The 13,877-nt window shown below is 37.2% G+C and overlaps 1 protein-coding gene across 2 annotated transcripts in view; it reads right to left on the bottom strand.

The window, feature by feature from the left end:
• The window catches only part of LOC112055869 (transmembrane protein 151B-like), a 39,712-nt gene extending 30,884 nt beyond the window's left edge, over positions 1 to 8,828 (bottom strand). For both annotated transcript variants that reach the window (XM_052886126.1, XM_052886127.1), the window contains exon 1: positions 8,484 to 8,828. In XM_052886126.1, the coding sequence (XP_052742086.1) occupies positions 8,484 to 8,534 (51 nt within the window). In that variant the 5' untranslated portion in view covers positions 8,535 to 8,828. The remainder of the gene's footprint in view (positions 1 to 8,483) is intronic.
• Between the last annotated feature and the right edge of the window lie 5,049 nt (positions 8,829 to 13,877).

Raw genomic sequence — 13,877 nt, 5'->3', positions numbered from 1 at the left:
AAAAGCATTTAAAAAAACATAGAAAAAGTATTACGGAGTGGTTATAAACCATTTTTCCAAAAAAGTAAAGCATTTTCCTCGAAACTTGTGCAACTTTCTAGTTTTCCCTTTGCGCCGACAAATTACATCCTTTGAGTTATAACTATCCATATAAAAAGCTCTATGTCCATAAAATGTTGTAATTCAAATCCTTTGATTTAATCAGCTTTGTTTGATAAGAGACATTATTGCTGTGGGAATAGTGACTAGAATCGCGTGTTAAACAGATGTCAGTTTTCTACGAAGTTATCTCTTTGAAGGTGAGTCGGTAAACTTTGCTTACCCCGCGAGTAGCGGTGGGATGCTTTCAGCATTTTCCTTTTTCGTTGTAAGACAAACAAAAAGTTGCGATGCTACGGGGTACCTAATCTATATTAATCTATACTTATATTATAAAGCTCAAGAGTTTGTTTGTTTGATCGCGCTAATCTCAAGAACTACTGGTCCGATTTGAAAAATATTTTCAGTGATAGATAGCCCATTTATCGAGGAAGGCTATAGGTTATATTATATTTTCAAAAAATTAGGAATCCTTAATGAAACTCCAATAATGTAACCCAAGGTGTACAAAAATTTTGTTTACATGGAGTACGCTGCAAAAACTATTGATGTTAGAATAAAATAATGTACTACAACTTTGCAGAACACATCATTTTCTACAAAAAATGTTGGAATAGCATATATCTATCTTTTATATTTTAGCAGATATAGTACTTTTCGGACTTTAAATAACTATTAAATCATATACTAAGGTTTACGTCATTAGTTAAACAACTAAACTTAAATCCTTATTAAAATGAATTACTTTGTAATCAAGAGGATATTATAGAAATAAGATTTGCCTTTTACAGTATGTTAATTAGTCACATAGTTTCGGAGATAATACAAAATTTCTAAAAGACGCAAAAATGCCGCTAAAAGACGCCTCGCGGTTTCCCACATAGTTCATGTTAACTCAAGAATGTCTTACTCCAACTACAACGCCTATAAAAACTGATGAAGCATGTTGTTGCTTTTTTTTATTGTTGCTTAAATGGATGAACGCTTTGCAACTTCAAGAAATAATCTTTAATAATAATCGATGGATTTGGGACAACTCTGATTAATCATCAACAACATTATCAACATACTTCAACTACAACTTCTATAAAATCTGATTAAGCATGTTGTTGCTTAAATGGATAATCGCTTACTTAGCAACTTCAAGAACCAATCAACAACATGTGTAGATTACCAAGTTTTGTCTGGGCAATAGAATTCTGAGCCGTGATAGCCTAGTGGATATGACCTCTGTCTCCGATTCCGGAGGGTGTGGGCTAAAATCGATCCAGGGCATGCAACTTTTCAATTGAGTGCACTTAAGTAAGCAAAACATCGTGAGGAAACCTGCATACCAGAGAATTTTCTTAATTCGTGTGTGAAGTCTGCAAATCGGTACTGGGCCAGCGTGGACTATTGGTCTAACCCATCTCATTCTGAGAGGAGACTCGGGCTCGGGAGGGTTCGGGCGTGTCTAGTTACAACCCTACCGACAAAGACGTACCTCTCAGCGATTTAGCGTTACGGGACGATGGGTAGAAACCGAAAGGGAAATTTTCATCCTCCTCCTAACAAGTTAGCCCGCTTCCATCTTAGATTGCATCATCACTTACCATCAGGTGAGATTGTAGTCAAGAGCTAACTTGTAAAGAATAAAAAAATAATAGATTTATCGTTACTATAAGCAAGGGCCCATATTCGGCTCACTGCTGAGCTCGAGTCTCCTCTCAGAATGAGAGGGGTTAGGCCAATAGTCCACCACGCTGGCCCAATGCGGATTGGCAGACTTTACACACGCAGAGAATTAAGATGATTCTCTGGTATGCAGGTTTCCTCACGATGTTTTCCTTCACCGATGGAGACACGTGATATTTAATTTCTTAAAATGCACACAACTGAAAAGTTGGAGGTGCATGCCCCGGACCAGATTCGAACCCACACCCTCCGGAATCGGAGGCAGAGGTCATATCCACTGGGCTATCACGGCTCAGGGCACAGGGCAGAATTTCGTTGCTTACAAAAATTCGAGCCGTAATTACATAGTCTACCCACCTCGCTTGATACGACGCTTAAACATAATTATTATATGAAAAGGCATTATGAAAATAAAATTTATATTACTCCGAATTTTGAAGCCTTCTTTAGCTCGAGCGTTGGGGCGGACTCGTTGGATAACATTGCTTCAAAATTACGAATTAAAATGAAAAAATGGAATTCGCGTTCATGCTTTAGTACTTTTTAAATACTTAAGGGTACGTTTCTCCACCTTTTCATAATGTCTGATGATAAATTCACAAGTTTTGTGTTTGCCATCAATGTGTTTGTCATGACATAAAGTAAGAAAGTGACAAAACTTACGATTAGACTATCCGATACCAATAAGAAGTTTTTTTTTTTATTCTTTACAAGTTAGCCCACCGTGCGAAAAGAACCAAAAAGTTCTCGGACCAAACACTTAAACTCATGGAAGAGAGGCAAGAAATGAGATTACAGTCTTCAGCAGATGCGTCAAAATACCGACAAATCAGTAGACAGATCTCTAAGTCGCAAACCAGCGACTTGCGAAATTTCAATACCGAGCGTATTAAAAATGCGATTGAAAATAATCGAGGCTCGAAAGTTTTCGCCAGAGATCTGTCTATTGGACAGAGGCAGCTGACGCGTTTGAAGACCGAACACGGTAATCTAATTTCTTCCAAGCCCGAGTTATTAAGTGAGGTCGAGAAGTTCTATGGACAGCTATACACGACTACTCAGCAGCCTGTTGCCAATTTGGCTAAAGACCCCAGAGCCAAGTTGACCCGACACTATACCGAAGATATCCCGGACGTCAGCCTATACGAGATTAGTGTGGCTCTCAAACACCTGAAGAACAATAAGGCGCCAGGTGAGGACGGAATCACAGCAGAACTCCTGAAAGCGGGTGGAAAACCGATACTTAAAGTCCTTCAGCGATTGTTCAATTCCGTCATTCACGAGGGCACGACGCCTGAGGCGTGGCATAGGAGCGTGGTGGTTCTGTTCTTCAAAAAAGGTGACAACACCTTGCTGAAGAATTACAGACCCATCTCGCTGCTAAGCCATGTTTACAAATTGTTCTCGAGAGTCATTACGAATCGTCTCGCTAATAGGTTTGACGACTTCCAGCCTCCCGAACAAGCCGGTTTCCGAAAAGGCTTTAGTACCATAGACCACATCCATACGCTGCGGCAGGTTATACAGAAGACTCACGAGTATAACCAGCCACTTTGCTTAGCGTTTGTGGACTATGAGAAAGCCTTCGATTCGGTGGAAACCTGGGCTGTGCTAAGGTCATTGCAGAGATGCCGAATTGATTACAGGTATATCCAAGCGTTGAAGTGCTTGTACGAAAACGCCACTATGTCAGTCCGTATTCAGGATCAGACTACGAGGCCAATCCAGTTGCAGCGAGGAGTGCGTCAGGGAGATGTGATCTCTCCGAAGCTATTTACCGCCGCACTGGAAGACGTCTTTAAGCTTCTGGACTGGAGCGGACTTGGCATCAACATCAATGGCGAGTACATCACTCAACTGCGGTTCGCGGATGATGTAGTCATCATGGCACAGACTCTGGATGACCTTAGTACCATGCTCAATGACCTCAGCAGCGTTTCTCAACAGGTGGGCCTGAAAATGAACATGGGCAAAACAAAAATAATGTGTAATGCTCATGTATCGCTCCACCCAGTTATAGTTGAGAACGCTGCACTCGAAATTGTAGACGAATACATATACCTAGGACATATGATCCAGTTAGGTAGGTCCAATTTCGAGAAAGAGGTGAACCGTCGAATCCAACTCGGCTGGGCTGCATTCGGGAAGCTTCGCGACATCTTTTCGTCCGAAATTCCTCAGTGCCTGAAGACAAAAGTCTTCGAACAGTGCGTGTTGCCAGTGATGACCTATGGTTCCGAGACTTGGTCGCTAACTATGGGCCTCATAAGAAGGCTTAGAGTCACACAGAGGGCGATGGAACGAGCTATGTTAGGAGTATCTCTGCGTGATCGAATCAGAAATGAGGAGATCCGCAGAAGAACCAAAGTCACCGACATAGCTCAACGAGTTGCGAAGCTGAAGTGGCAATGGGCGGGGCACATAGTTCGAAGAGCCGATGGACGTTGGGGTCCCAAAGTGCTGGAATGGCGACCCCGCACTAGTAAGCGCAGTGTTGGCCGACCCCCCACCAGGTGGACTGACGACATCAAGCGAGTCGCAGGGATTCGCTGGATGCAGGCGGCTCAGTATCGTGATGTTTGGAAGTCCCTACAAAAGGCCTATGTCCTGCAGTGGACGTCCATCGGCTGATATGATGATGATGATGATGAAGTTAGCCCTTGACTACAATCTCACCTGATGGTAAGTGATGATGCAGTCCAAGATGGAAGCGGGCTAACTTGTTAGGAGGAGGATGATAATCCACACCCCTTTTCGGTTTCTACACGGCATCGTACTGGAACGCTGAATCGCTTGGCGGTAGGTACGTTTTTGCCGGTAGGATGGTAACTAGCCACGGCCGAAGCCTCCCACCAGCCAGACCTGGACCAATTAAGAAAATCTCAATAGGCCCAGCCGGGGATCGAACCCAGGAACTCCGTCTTGTAAATCCACCGCGCATACCACTGCGCCCCGGAGGCCGTCAAAACCGTCAGTTGTTGAAACCGCCTCTGTGTACTCTATTTTTTATACTTTACAAGTGGCTTACTTGTAATTCCGCATTTGGCCAGCGTCGTGGACTAAGGCCTAACCCTTTCATTCTGAGAGGAGACTCGTACTCAATAGTGAGCCGAATATGGGTTATTAATGATAATGAATATTGAGAGATAGAGAGAATAGCGCTACAGATGAGATGAGTAATGTAAAAGTTATACTCTAAAGTTAGCCACACGTTTTGGAGCACACGTGAATGTTGCGAAGGTGGTATTAGTTGTTATGGATCTCACGTTTTCGTTTGAAAGACAAAGGAAACTCCAGTAAGCACCAGTGGCGTAGCGTGCCTTAGAAAAGCCCTGTATCAAAATTAGTTGGGGGGCCCAATAGGCTAGTTGACACTTTTTTTTTAATGGTCTTAAATAGTTCATTTTCGTTTTACTAGACTGAAAAATTTCTTTTCATATTTTTTTGAGACGTGATTACATGAAAATTTTAGTTTTTAAACATGTTTTTGACAATACGAGCAAAACGCCTGTTGGCCATGACAGTCTAGTGTGTAAATTAGTGTCGTCACAAAATGGACGACAACGTTTATGACCTTTGGAAAATTAAAAAAAATACGTGATATTTAAATTAAGTTTTATAAGAAATTCTTAACTTTTATTATCGATATATTTCGGACCATTATTCCATGTACCTACTACACGAAATTATTTATTATTATTGTTTATATTAAAATTATTATTATTATTTATTATTATTGTTTATATTAAATTATTATTGTTTATATTAAATTTGATATGAGTCAACTACCCTATTGATGAAGATTTCTTACAGAAGATACAAAAATGCTCGAAAATAACCTTTTACAGTGACTTAACCCATGTAGGATATTTCCAGCTTTTGGGCGAACGCTTAAGTGGGATTGTGGATTACATTTTACTAATTTTTGCTTTTACGCGTAATAGTAGGAGAGCCCGGGATGCTAAATTTGCAGTTACTATGTTCATCTGCCGCGCTCGAGTAACTCCAAAAATCCTCTTTTCCGCTCCTCTACTATAAGGGGGCCCTTAAGTTCATGGGCCCCGTATCATTGACACGGCGGTAGCTACGCCCCTGGTAAGCACCTACCTACAGCCTGTGGAAGGCTGAATGTGTGGCGACTGAACATAAAGTGTAATAAATTTCAGGATTTTATTGAACTACGTCACGCGATTACTGTATTACGTCATTGATTCTACGCGCGCCTTATTCAATGCTGACGCGCTCATAGAATAAAATATTGATCTTAAAGCCTGTGGCGGCCTGACCCCCTTTCTTATATCATAAAGAGGAAATATTTGTATTTTTGTATGTAACGAATAAATTCAAACACTGCTGGAGTGATTCTTCGAGAAAAATCTTTCACCAGTTTTCATCCCCGTATTTCTGCGGGAATTGAAACTAAGCGGGCGATACCGCCAGGTTCTGCTGATATAATAAGCATAAAGTTTGTATAGGCCCTGCAAGCTAATTCACTATCATTGACGTACGCTAGTTTACATAATCCGAAATGAGATTATATGTAAAAATGTCATACAGTGCTTACTAGTGGATATCACACAGTCAGTAAATGGCATTTTGTCAATTGATCAGAGTCAAGTTCAAGGCGTTACGTTACGAAGCGGTTTACCCTTCCTGAAATTATCACTTCAAAAATTACGCTTTATACTTAGACCATGTAGGATTTGGACTGAACCTTTGTTATCTGTTACCTTCAATAGCCACAATGCCCTAAACTACATAGTTGGCTATCTTACTTAACTATGACATACGTATGGCCTGACAAAATGCAGCTCCTCTAAAATTTCACAGGTCTAGTCCCACTGTCCCTATATATTCACCGCTGACCCTCCGATAGGACGAATATACCTAATGTTCCGTAACATGTAGAATAGATCTATGTTCGGTAAGGTTAAAGGTTGGTCTATTATTATCTCTACAATAATAGGTATACCTCTATGTTCCTAAACTATTCTTGTAGACTACTAACTTAGTAAAGTATCATGTTTTTATAAGACAACTATGCATTTAAGGAAATTAAATATCACGTGTCACAAACGGTGAAGGAACAAAATCGTGAGGAAACCTGCATACCAGAGAATTTTCTTAATTCTCTGCGTGTGTGAAGTTTGCCAATCCGCATAGGGCCAGCGTGGTGGACTATTGACCTAACACCTCTCATTCTGAAAGAAGATTCGAGCTAAGCAGTGAGCCGAATATGGGTTGATAATGATGAGATGAATCGATCGTCGATAATCAATTTGAAACGATTAAAACTAATATCTAGATGTTATGTAGGAAAAACATTATGTTGTAATTAATTAATTATTGTATATTACATAATGTTTATTTTCATTTCATCGCCATGGTGAGTTGCGCAGAAAATAACAAAAGATACCATTGTATTTTTTAAACATACCGTATTTTTATAGGTACATAAAATATTATTTTAACAAAGAGGTTGTTTTTTTTTGTACGTATTTTTTTAATTCGTGTAAAAGAAATTCGTGAACAACAAAAATTTTAAAATGTCTAACATTCTTAGTCTTAAATAATTCGTTATTTGAAGGCAATAAATTCGTTATTTGAAGGCTACTTTTTTCCTACTTACTTCAAAAAGTCGCTTAGAAAGTAATAACAATATCGAAGTAAGACAAAGATTTTGCTCTTAATATAGATCTGAAGATTTAGCTTTATAACAGAATCACTTACACACACAAACACACACACACACCCAAACACACACATAATACACAAGAGATAAAATATTCAGTACAATATTTTTATTATGAACGTACTTTCCACCGTTATACGTTTATCATAACTCCTGCGTGCAAAAAATGCAACGAATTTCTGTAGTTCAAGAAATTTTGCAGGAGCTATCCTACTTCAGTTGTTAGATAATGGGTACCTAATTAGTAAAATTACCAATAAAGTTATACTTTTACGAGCATTTTTGAGGTTTGAGCTTTTCTGAGGTCATTCATATGAATTTGTACATTTAATAGTATAATTAAATATTCAAAAGCTACGTATTACGTTATACACCATTCCTAGGAATATCTGAAACAATACTTTAAGAATTCTTACGTCTTTTCCTAGAAACACAGTCACCAGAGTGCTTACGAACATAATATTATGTATAAGTATACCTACCTACGTTATTGTTGTTAATTTTTATTTGTACATATTATTATACTTTTATGAAATTTATAAGTAGGTAATATTTACTAATTGCTTGCGTCATTTACTCTCACACACACGCATACAACAGACACACACACACAAACACACACGCACATACACACCCACACACACACACGAAAATTTGACACATCAGGAACGCACAATTTTTGAATCGACTGTTCCTAAGTCACGAAATTTCTAGTTTGGTGAGATTTATAAATGAAATTGTTATTTTTTAGATAATTAAAGACTTATTACTTATTATTCTAAACATTTTTAAAAAGGCAATTTATATATAGCCGTGAAGATAATTACGAAAAGTGGCTATAATTTAAGCCACAGGGTTCCCCCTCGTGGAATAAACGTAACACGGCATACTGCATTATTCATAGCACCAAAATATTCAGCGGGTACTGCAGATTCCAGTTTATGTAACAGTGAGTCGAGCCCCTTTTGGATGCGGCCCAAAAAGCGGGGATAGGCTTATGTAATACCGCCAAACTTACCAGGTCCTCGTCATCGTCGGAGAAAATGTTCGCGCGCTCCTGTGACGTCATGTTTCTGTGTTACACACCGACCGTGTGAAAGCCTTCATGGCTCACCAGCACAGCACACCGAGCCACACAGAAAAACACGTGAACTGCATCCATATACGTCCATTCAGAGTTGTGTCACATACAGTCATTGTGCAAATGGGCGTAAAATTAAATATAAAAACTAAATTAAATTAAAAATTTTTTTTTTAATAATTAAAATTTTGTTTACAATTTAGGAAATACATCGATTTATATACAAGCCAGTCGTAAAAGCGTCCACACAGTCCAAAAGTCGGGAGCTTACTGCGGTCTGCGGAGGGCGGGCGAAAGCTCTGCGGCGTCCCGTAACCATGGCAACGTTAGCTTTAGAACTGGAAGTGCCACTATTTGTAGTTCTCCCCTTAAGTGTGTAAACTGAAAAGGTTTTATATTCCTCCTTTTTTTCTAGAAAATAGAGCCAGGCGATGATTTGATTAATGGAGTATTCCTTCGGAACGAACAGCGGGAAACGCCCCTTAATTACGTCTTTATGACGGAGATTTTATTTAACTCACGTTTTAATTACTGTCATTAGGAAAAAAGCTGAAGGAGGAAAATTAGGAAAAATGTCAAAAGTGTCTTTATTGCCTTCGATAAAAATAAAGTAGGAAAGGAAGTATCTTCAGAAAATTAAACCTTGACATATAAACTCTTTTCCTCGTAATGGAAATATACAAGGACTAAATAATTTGATTATTCTTAATGCGTAGTAGTATTCCAGGCGTGGTCCTTTACCAAATTGAATTACGTGGAAGCGCTGTGATCAAAAAATTTAATTAAGTAAAAACATTTTGTTCTCGTTTTCCATTTAACTTTTTAATCAAAATATGTGGAATTTTATATATTTCATAATTAAAGAGTAAGTTAACAAAATCTTTACGTACTTCGAGATATTATAAAAAGAGATAGAACTATAAAGATATTATAAAGAAAGAAGTTAGAACGTTTTCCATTTCATTTGATTACTAGCGGACGCCCGCGACTTCGTCCGCGTGAAAATCAATGTAAACTTTCAACCCCTATTTCACCTTTTTGGAGGTTAAATTTTTAAAATTCTAGAATATTTCGTATTTTTTCATGATTTAAAACATTTTTTTAAAAGTGTAACTCTAGAAATGGAGGACTATCCATACAAACTATCAACCCCTATTTCATTCCATTCTATTTTTATTTTAGGGTCAAAAAGTACCCTATTTTTGCTCCAAGGTCCCAGTTACCATTATGTCAAAAATCATCTTGATCGGTTCAGCCGATCAGCCGTGAAAAAGTAATAGACAGACAGACTTACTTTCGCATTATATTAGTATAGATTTAACAAAAGATAAATAAAATATATGCTGTGAGTTTGTACGTACGTAGTAACACTGAAATCATAATCAAGTGATTTACTACTTTTTATTAAGTATTACAAAAAAGTAGGGTTCGGTACACTATTATAAATTGCCTGTCAACCCATATCGAAACATCATGGTGAGCTTAAGTTTTTAACTAATAAAATATAAGCTCGAATGAGTTAGAATTAAAAAGCAATAGTTATGTAAGTATAATATTATAACATGGAATGTAAATAATCTTTTTAACATAAAAATGGAACCGACTTCAAAGACGTATTTCAGTTATTTTGATTTTAACACAAAATCACTTAGACGATTTTTATTTAACTGAAATGGGACCAATCTGGAAGTGTACTCTTTCAAACAAAAAAATATTTTTCGAAATTGCTTAATAAATAACGAAGTTATGAGGTAACAAACATTAAAAAAACACACGTGCAAAATTCAGAACCTTTTTTTTTCCAAAAATCGTCCTTTTTTTGAAGTCGGTTAAAAAATATCATTATCATTATCAGCTACAGGTCCAGTTCTCCCCCTTTAGAGGAAAGGGAATATGGAGCTAACACCCATCTCGCTAGTGCATATTGGCAGGCGATAATGTTCCCGACTTCCCAACTATATATATACTATCATCAGGGGTCCGTAAAAGATTGCAAAAGATTGCTTTTAGCACATGTATTTTCTTTTGTTACTATTTAAATTTTTCTTTTAGGTATAACTAGCAGACCCGGTCAAGCTTCGCTTTGACTCATTCCCTACCCCTATCCTGTTCTACTCCCACCCTACCCCTTCACTACCCCTACCCTTCTCCTATCGTATCATACTCCCACCCTACACCTACACTGCCATACCTACTCTACCCTACCCTACCCTAAGCATCCTATGTCCTTTTTCTGGTTCTCAGTTACCTCTTCACCAATTTTAAGCCAAATCGGTTCAGCAGATCACGAATTATAAGTGTAACAAACGCGACTTTCTTTTATATATATATAGTTTTCTTGTTCTTCTTCTACACCGAGTAAAATTATCTTCTATACTAAGTATAAATTATTATACTTAGTATCTGGTTTTATAACCACAACAAAAAGTTCAAGGAAGGAAAGATATTTCATTACTCCCGCGTCATAAAAAATGTTAAAAGGACATCCTTTGTCCTGCGCAAAACATTTTATTTCACCGAGAGAAATGTTCCCGGCTGTTTGCATCGCAAAAAGATACAAGAACAAAAAGATGCTATCTTTTATCACGGTTATGTGGTATTCTCCTACATAATATATTGTATCTCTCGGATATACGAGAGAAAATATGTGTCAGGGTCTAAAATATATTGGTTGTAGAAAGATGATTTTTGTTGTGTTTTGTAATCGATTTGCGAATAATTTAAATACTTTAAGTTTTTATATATGAATGTTTTTTAAATAATCACAAGAAATCACCCGATAATTCGTAAATTTTGGAAGTTGGAAAGTGCCACTACAAATTAATAATATTCTTGAATGTAATGGAATCCTGAATTTGGAACAGATGAAAGCGGACTAACTTGTTAGGAGGAGGAAGAAAATTCCCTTTTCTTCTACACGACATCGTACCGGAACGCTAAATCGCTAGGCGGTACATCTTAGCCACGGCTGAAGCCTCCTACCAGCCAGACCTGGACCAATTAAGTAAATCTCAATCACTGCACCACGGATGCCGTCAAAATAATCCTTTCTCAGCGGATGCCTACATCATAATAGCAACCTACATGACTATCAGCGCTATCCGTTTTGTGGTTTGAGCTGAGTGTTGTAAGAAAAACAAAAATCTACGTAAATTTCAGGGACAATGGAACAAAATATATTAGAGGAATATAACCTTCTTATGGGCAAAGCATGTGATTTGTTTTTTTTATTATACGAGCCTTGCTGTATTCCCTTTTGCCCAGGTCAATCCCCACGCGTATTGATCTCTTAGCCCAAGGGCGTAGCTACCTCTCTATCACGTCAACTAAACGAAACCATGATTTTGGTGTCCCTTTTATTAAGTTAAAATTAAATGTCAAACAAACAAACACAACATAGCATGCACAAATTCATAGCCTCAATTGTTCTACGGGTCGGATCAACACTGAATGTAAATGGGTTCAAATTCAACTGCTGGACTATAATAGTATCCTCTCCTATAGCAGCCTTTGCGATTAATTGAAGGGAAACAGGAATATTAGTCATATTTAAAAATATATGATAAAAAAAGCTTAGTGTTGAACTGCACTACTATACGAATATGTACCTAACACTTATTTGTAGATAGTGTACTTATTCGTAGTTCTAGATATTTTTTTAATTAGTGGTAAACAAAAAATAAATAAACCTTGGCTGAGTTTGTTGTGGGCTCTTCTCAGACCAAGACGCGTTTTAAAACCTCGTAACTGTATTTTTTTAAGTTTTTCTACTTTATTTAATTATTGATTTTGAATTTTCCAAAATTTTATAGCAATTATTTTTTACAAAAACCTCCATTTATTTTTGCAAAAAGCAGAAAGAGTAAGTGATAGATGACTTTACTTTATTGTATATCTTTAATCGTTAAAAGTAAATCCTTAGGGTCCTTACCGATTAAACTATATAGGGCCCATTTATATCTAAGAAGCTTTAGCCGTGACTGACTGTTTCTCAATACTTGTAAAGTTGTGTAGCCTGTAGCCGTAAGAATTACGAATAATAACAAATTACTGTAAAAAAAACCGGAAAGCTGCTCTAATAGGATCTTATCAAATTTGGCTAGGCAGAGAGAACAACACGAGCGGAGAAGGAGAGTGTTGATCGATCATCAAGGAATTCCTTAACCCTACATCCAGTAGTCACAAGTCCTGGACTTTGATCGGTGTTTTTCTCTCTACCACACGATGGACCCGGCACCTGCACGGTGAATCCATGGAATGCTAAGATATTCGTTTCTCTTTTTGTTATCTATTTCTGACTTGACTACTGATCCTATAACGTAATTTGGTACAGCGATAGATTGCTTCCTGAGGCTAAAATATGATTCCTTTTATCTCAAAAGACATAATAAAAATATCATAGTTCCCGTCTGGAAGAAACAGTGCCCAAGGGATCATAACCCAAAATCCACACGATGCGAGTTGCGGCCGTATAGTATAGAAGATATAATATGTACATATACTCGTACAATCGGCTTAACCTTATTTCAAAATGGCTGAAATAATATTTCTCTTATTGAGATGTTAGATCATTCTGTATACTTAAAACCCATTTCTCAGTACGTTGAGAATATTTTGGGAACGAGAATAAATCTTAAACATCAAATAAGGCTCGTAACAATCGAGGCGGCTCCATAACGTTAATGCTCAAAAGCTCGTGTCTCGTTGCACTAATCTCTGCCTACTTAGTGTATGGTGACCATGATTGGGGAAAATCTACGACACTACCTACTGTGTTTTGAATTCTGTATATTTTTTTTCTAAATCACATTTTGGTAGGGCAATGTATTTTAATACTGCATAAAATTTTTTTTGCATTATTTGCGGATGTCCATTAATATAAGAAAATTAGCAGTACTACAAATGACAAAAAATAATTGAATAATTTTGCTTTTGTCTGAAAATCACTACTTAACTCTAAAAGGTTTTTTTAACAGGTACTAGTAGTATTTGATTTTAAGAAATTTTGTAAAAGTGATAATGAAAATAAGAAAAGAAAGAAAATAGGTAGAAGATTAAGTGCTTCATTTTCAAGTTATAACAATGTAACGTAGAACTATTAAACTATCAAATCTTTATATTACAAACTTAAACCTAATGAAAAGTATGGATTTTCGAAAAAAATTAACATATAAACAAACATATATAATTGCATAATTGAATACGGGTGGAATACAGAATTCTTCTCTAAAAATAAACCTCGGCACAAATATGCATATTATTAACTAATAAAAATACTAAAGCTGGCCTAATTTATAACTAAAAACTTATGGCTACCCTGAACCTACTTTA

This window comes from Bicyclus anynana, chromosome 16 (genome assembly GCF_947172395.1).
Source record: "Bicyclus anynana chromosome 16, ilBicAnyn1.1, whole genome shotgun sequence".
Taxonomy (NCBI): Eukaryota; Metazoa; Arthropoda; class Insecta; order Lepidoptera; family Nymphalidae; genus Bicyclus; species Bicyclus anynana.
This window is presented reverse-complemented; position numbering and strand designations above follow the sequence as displayed.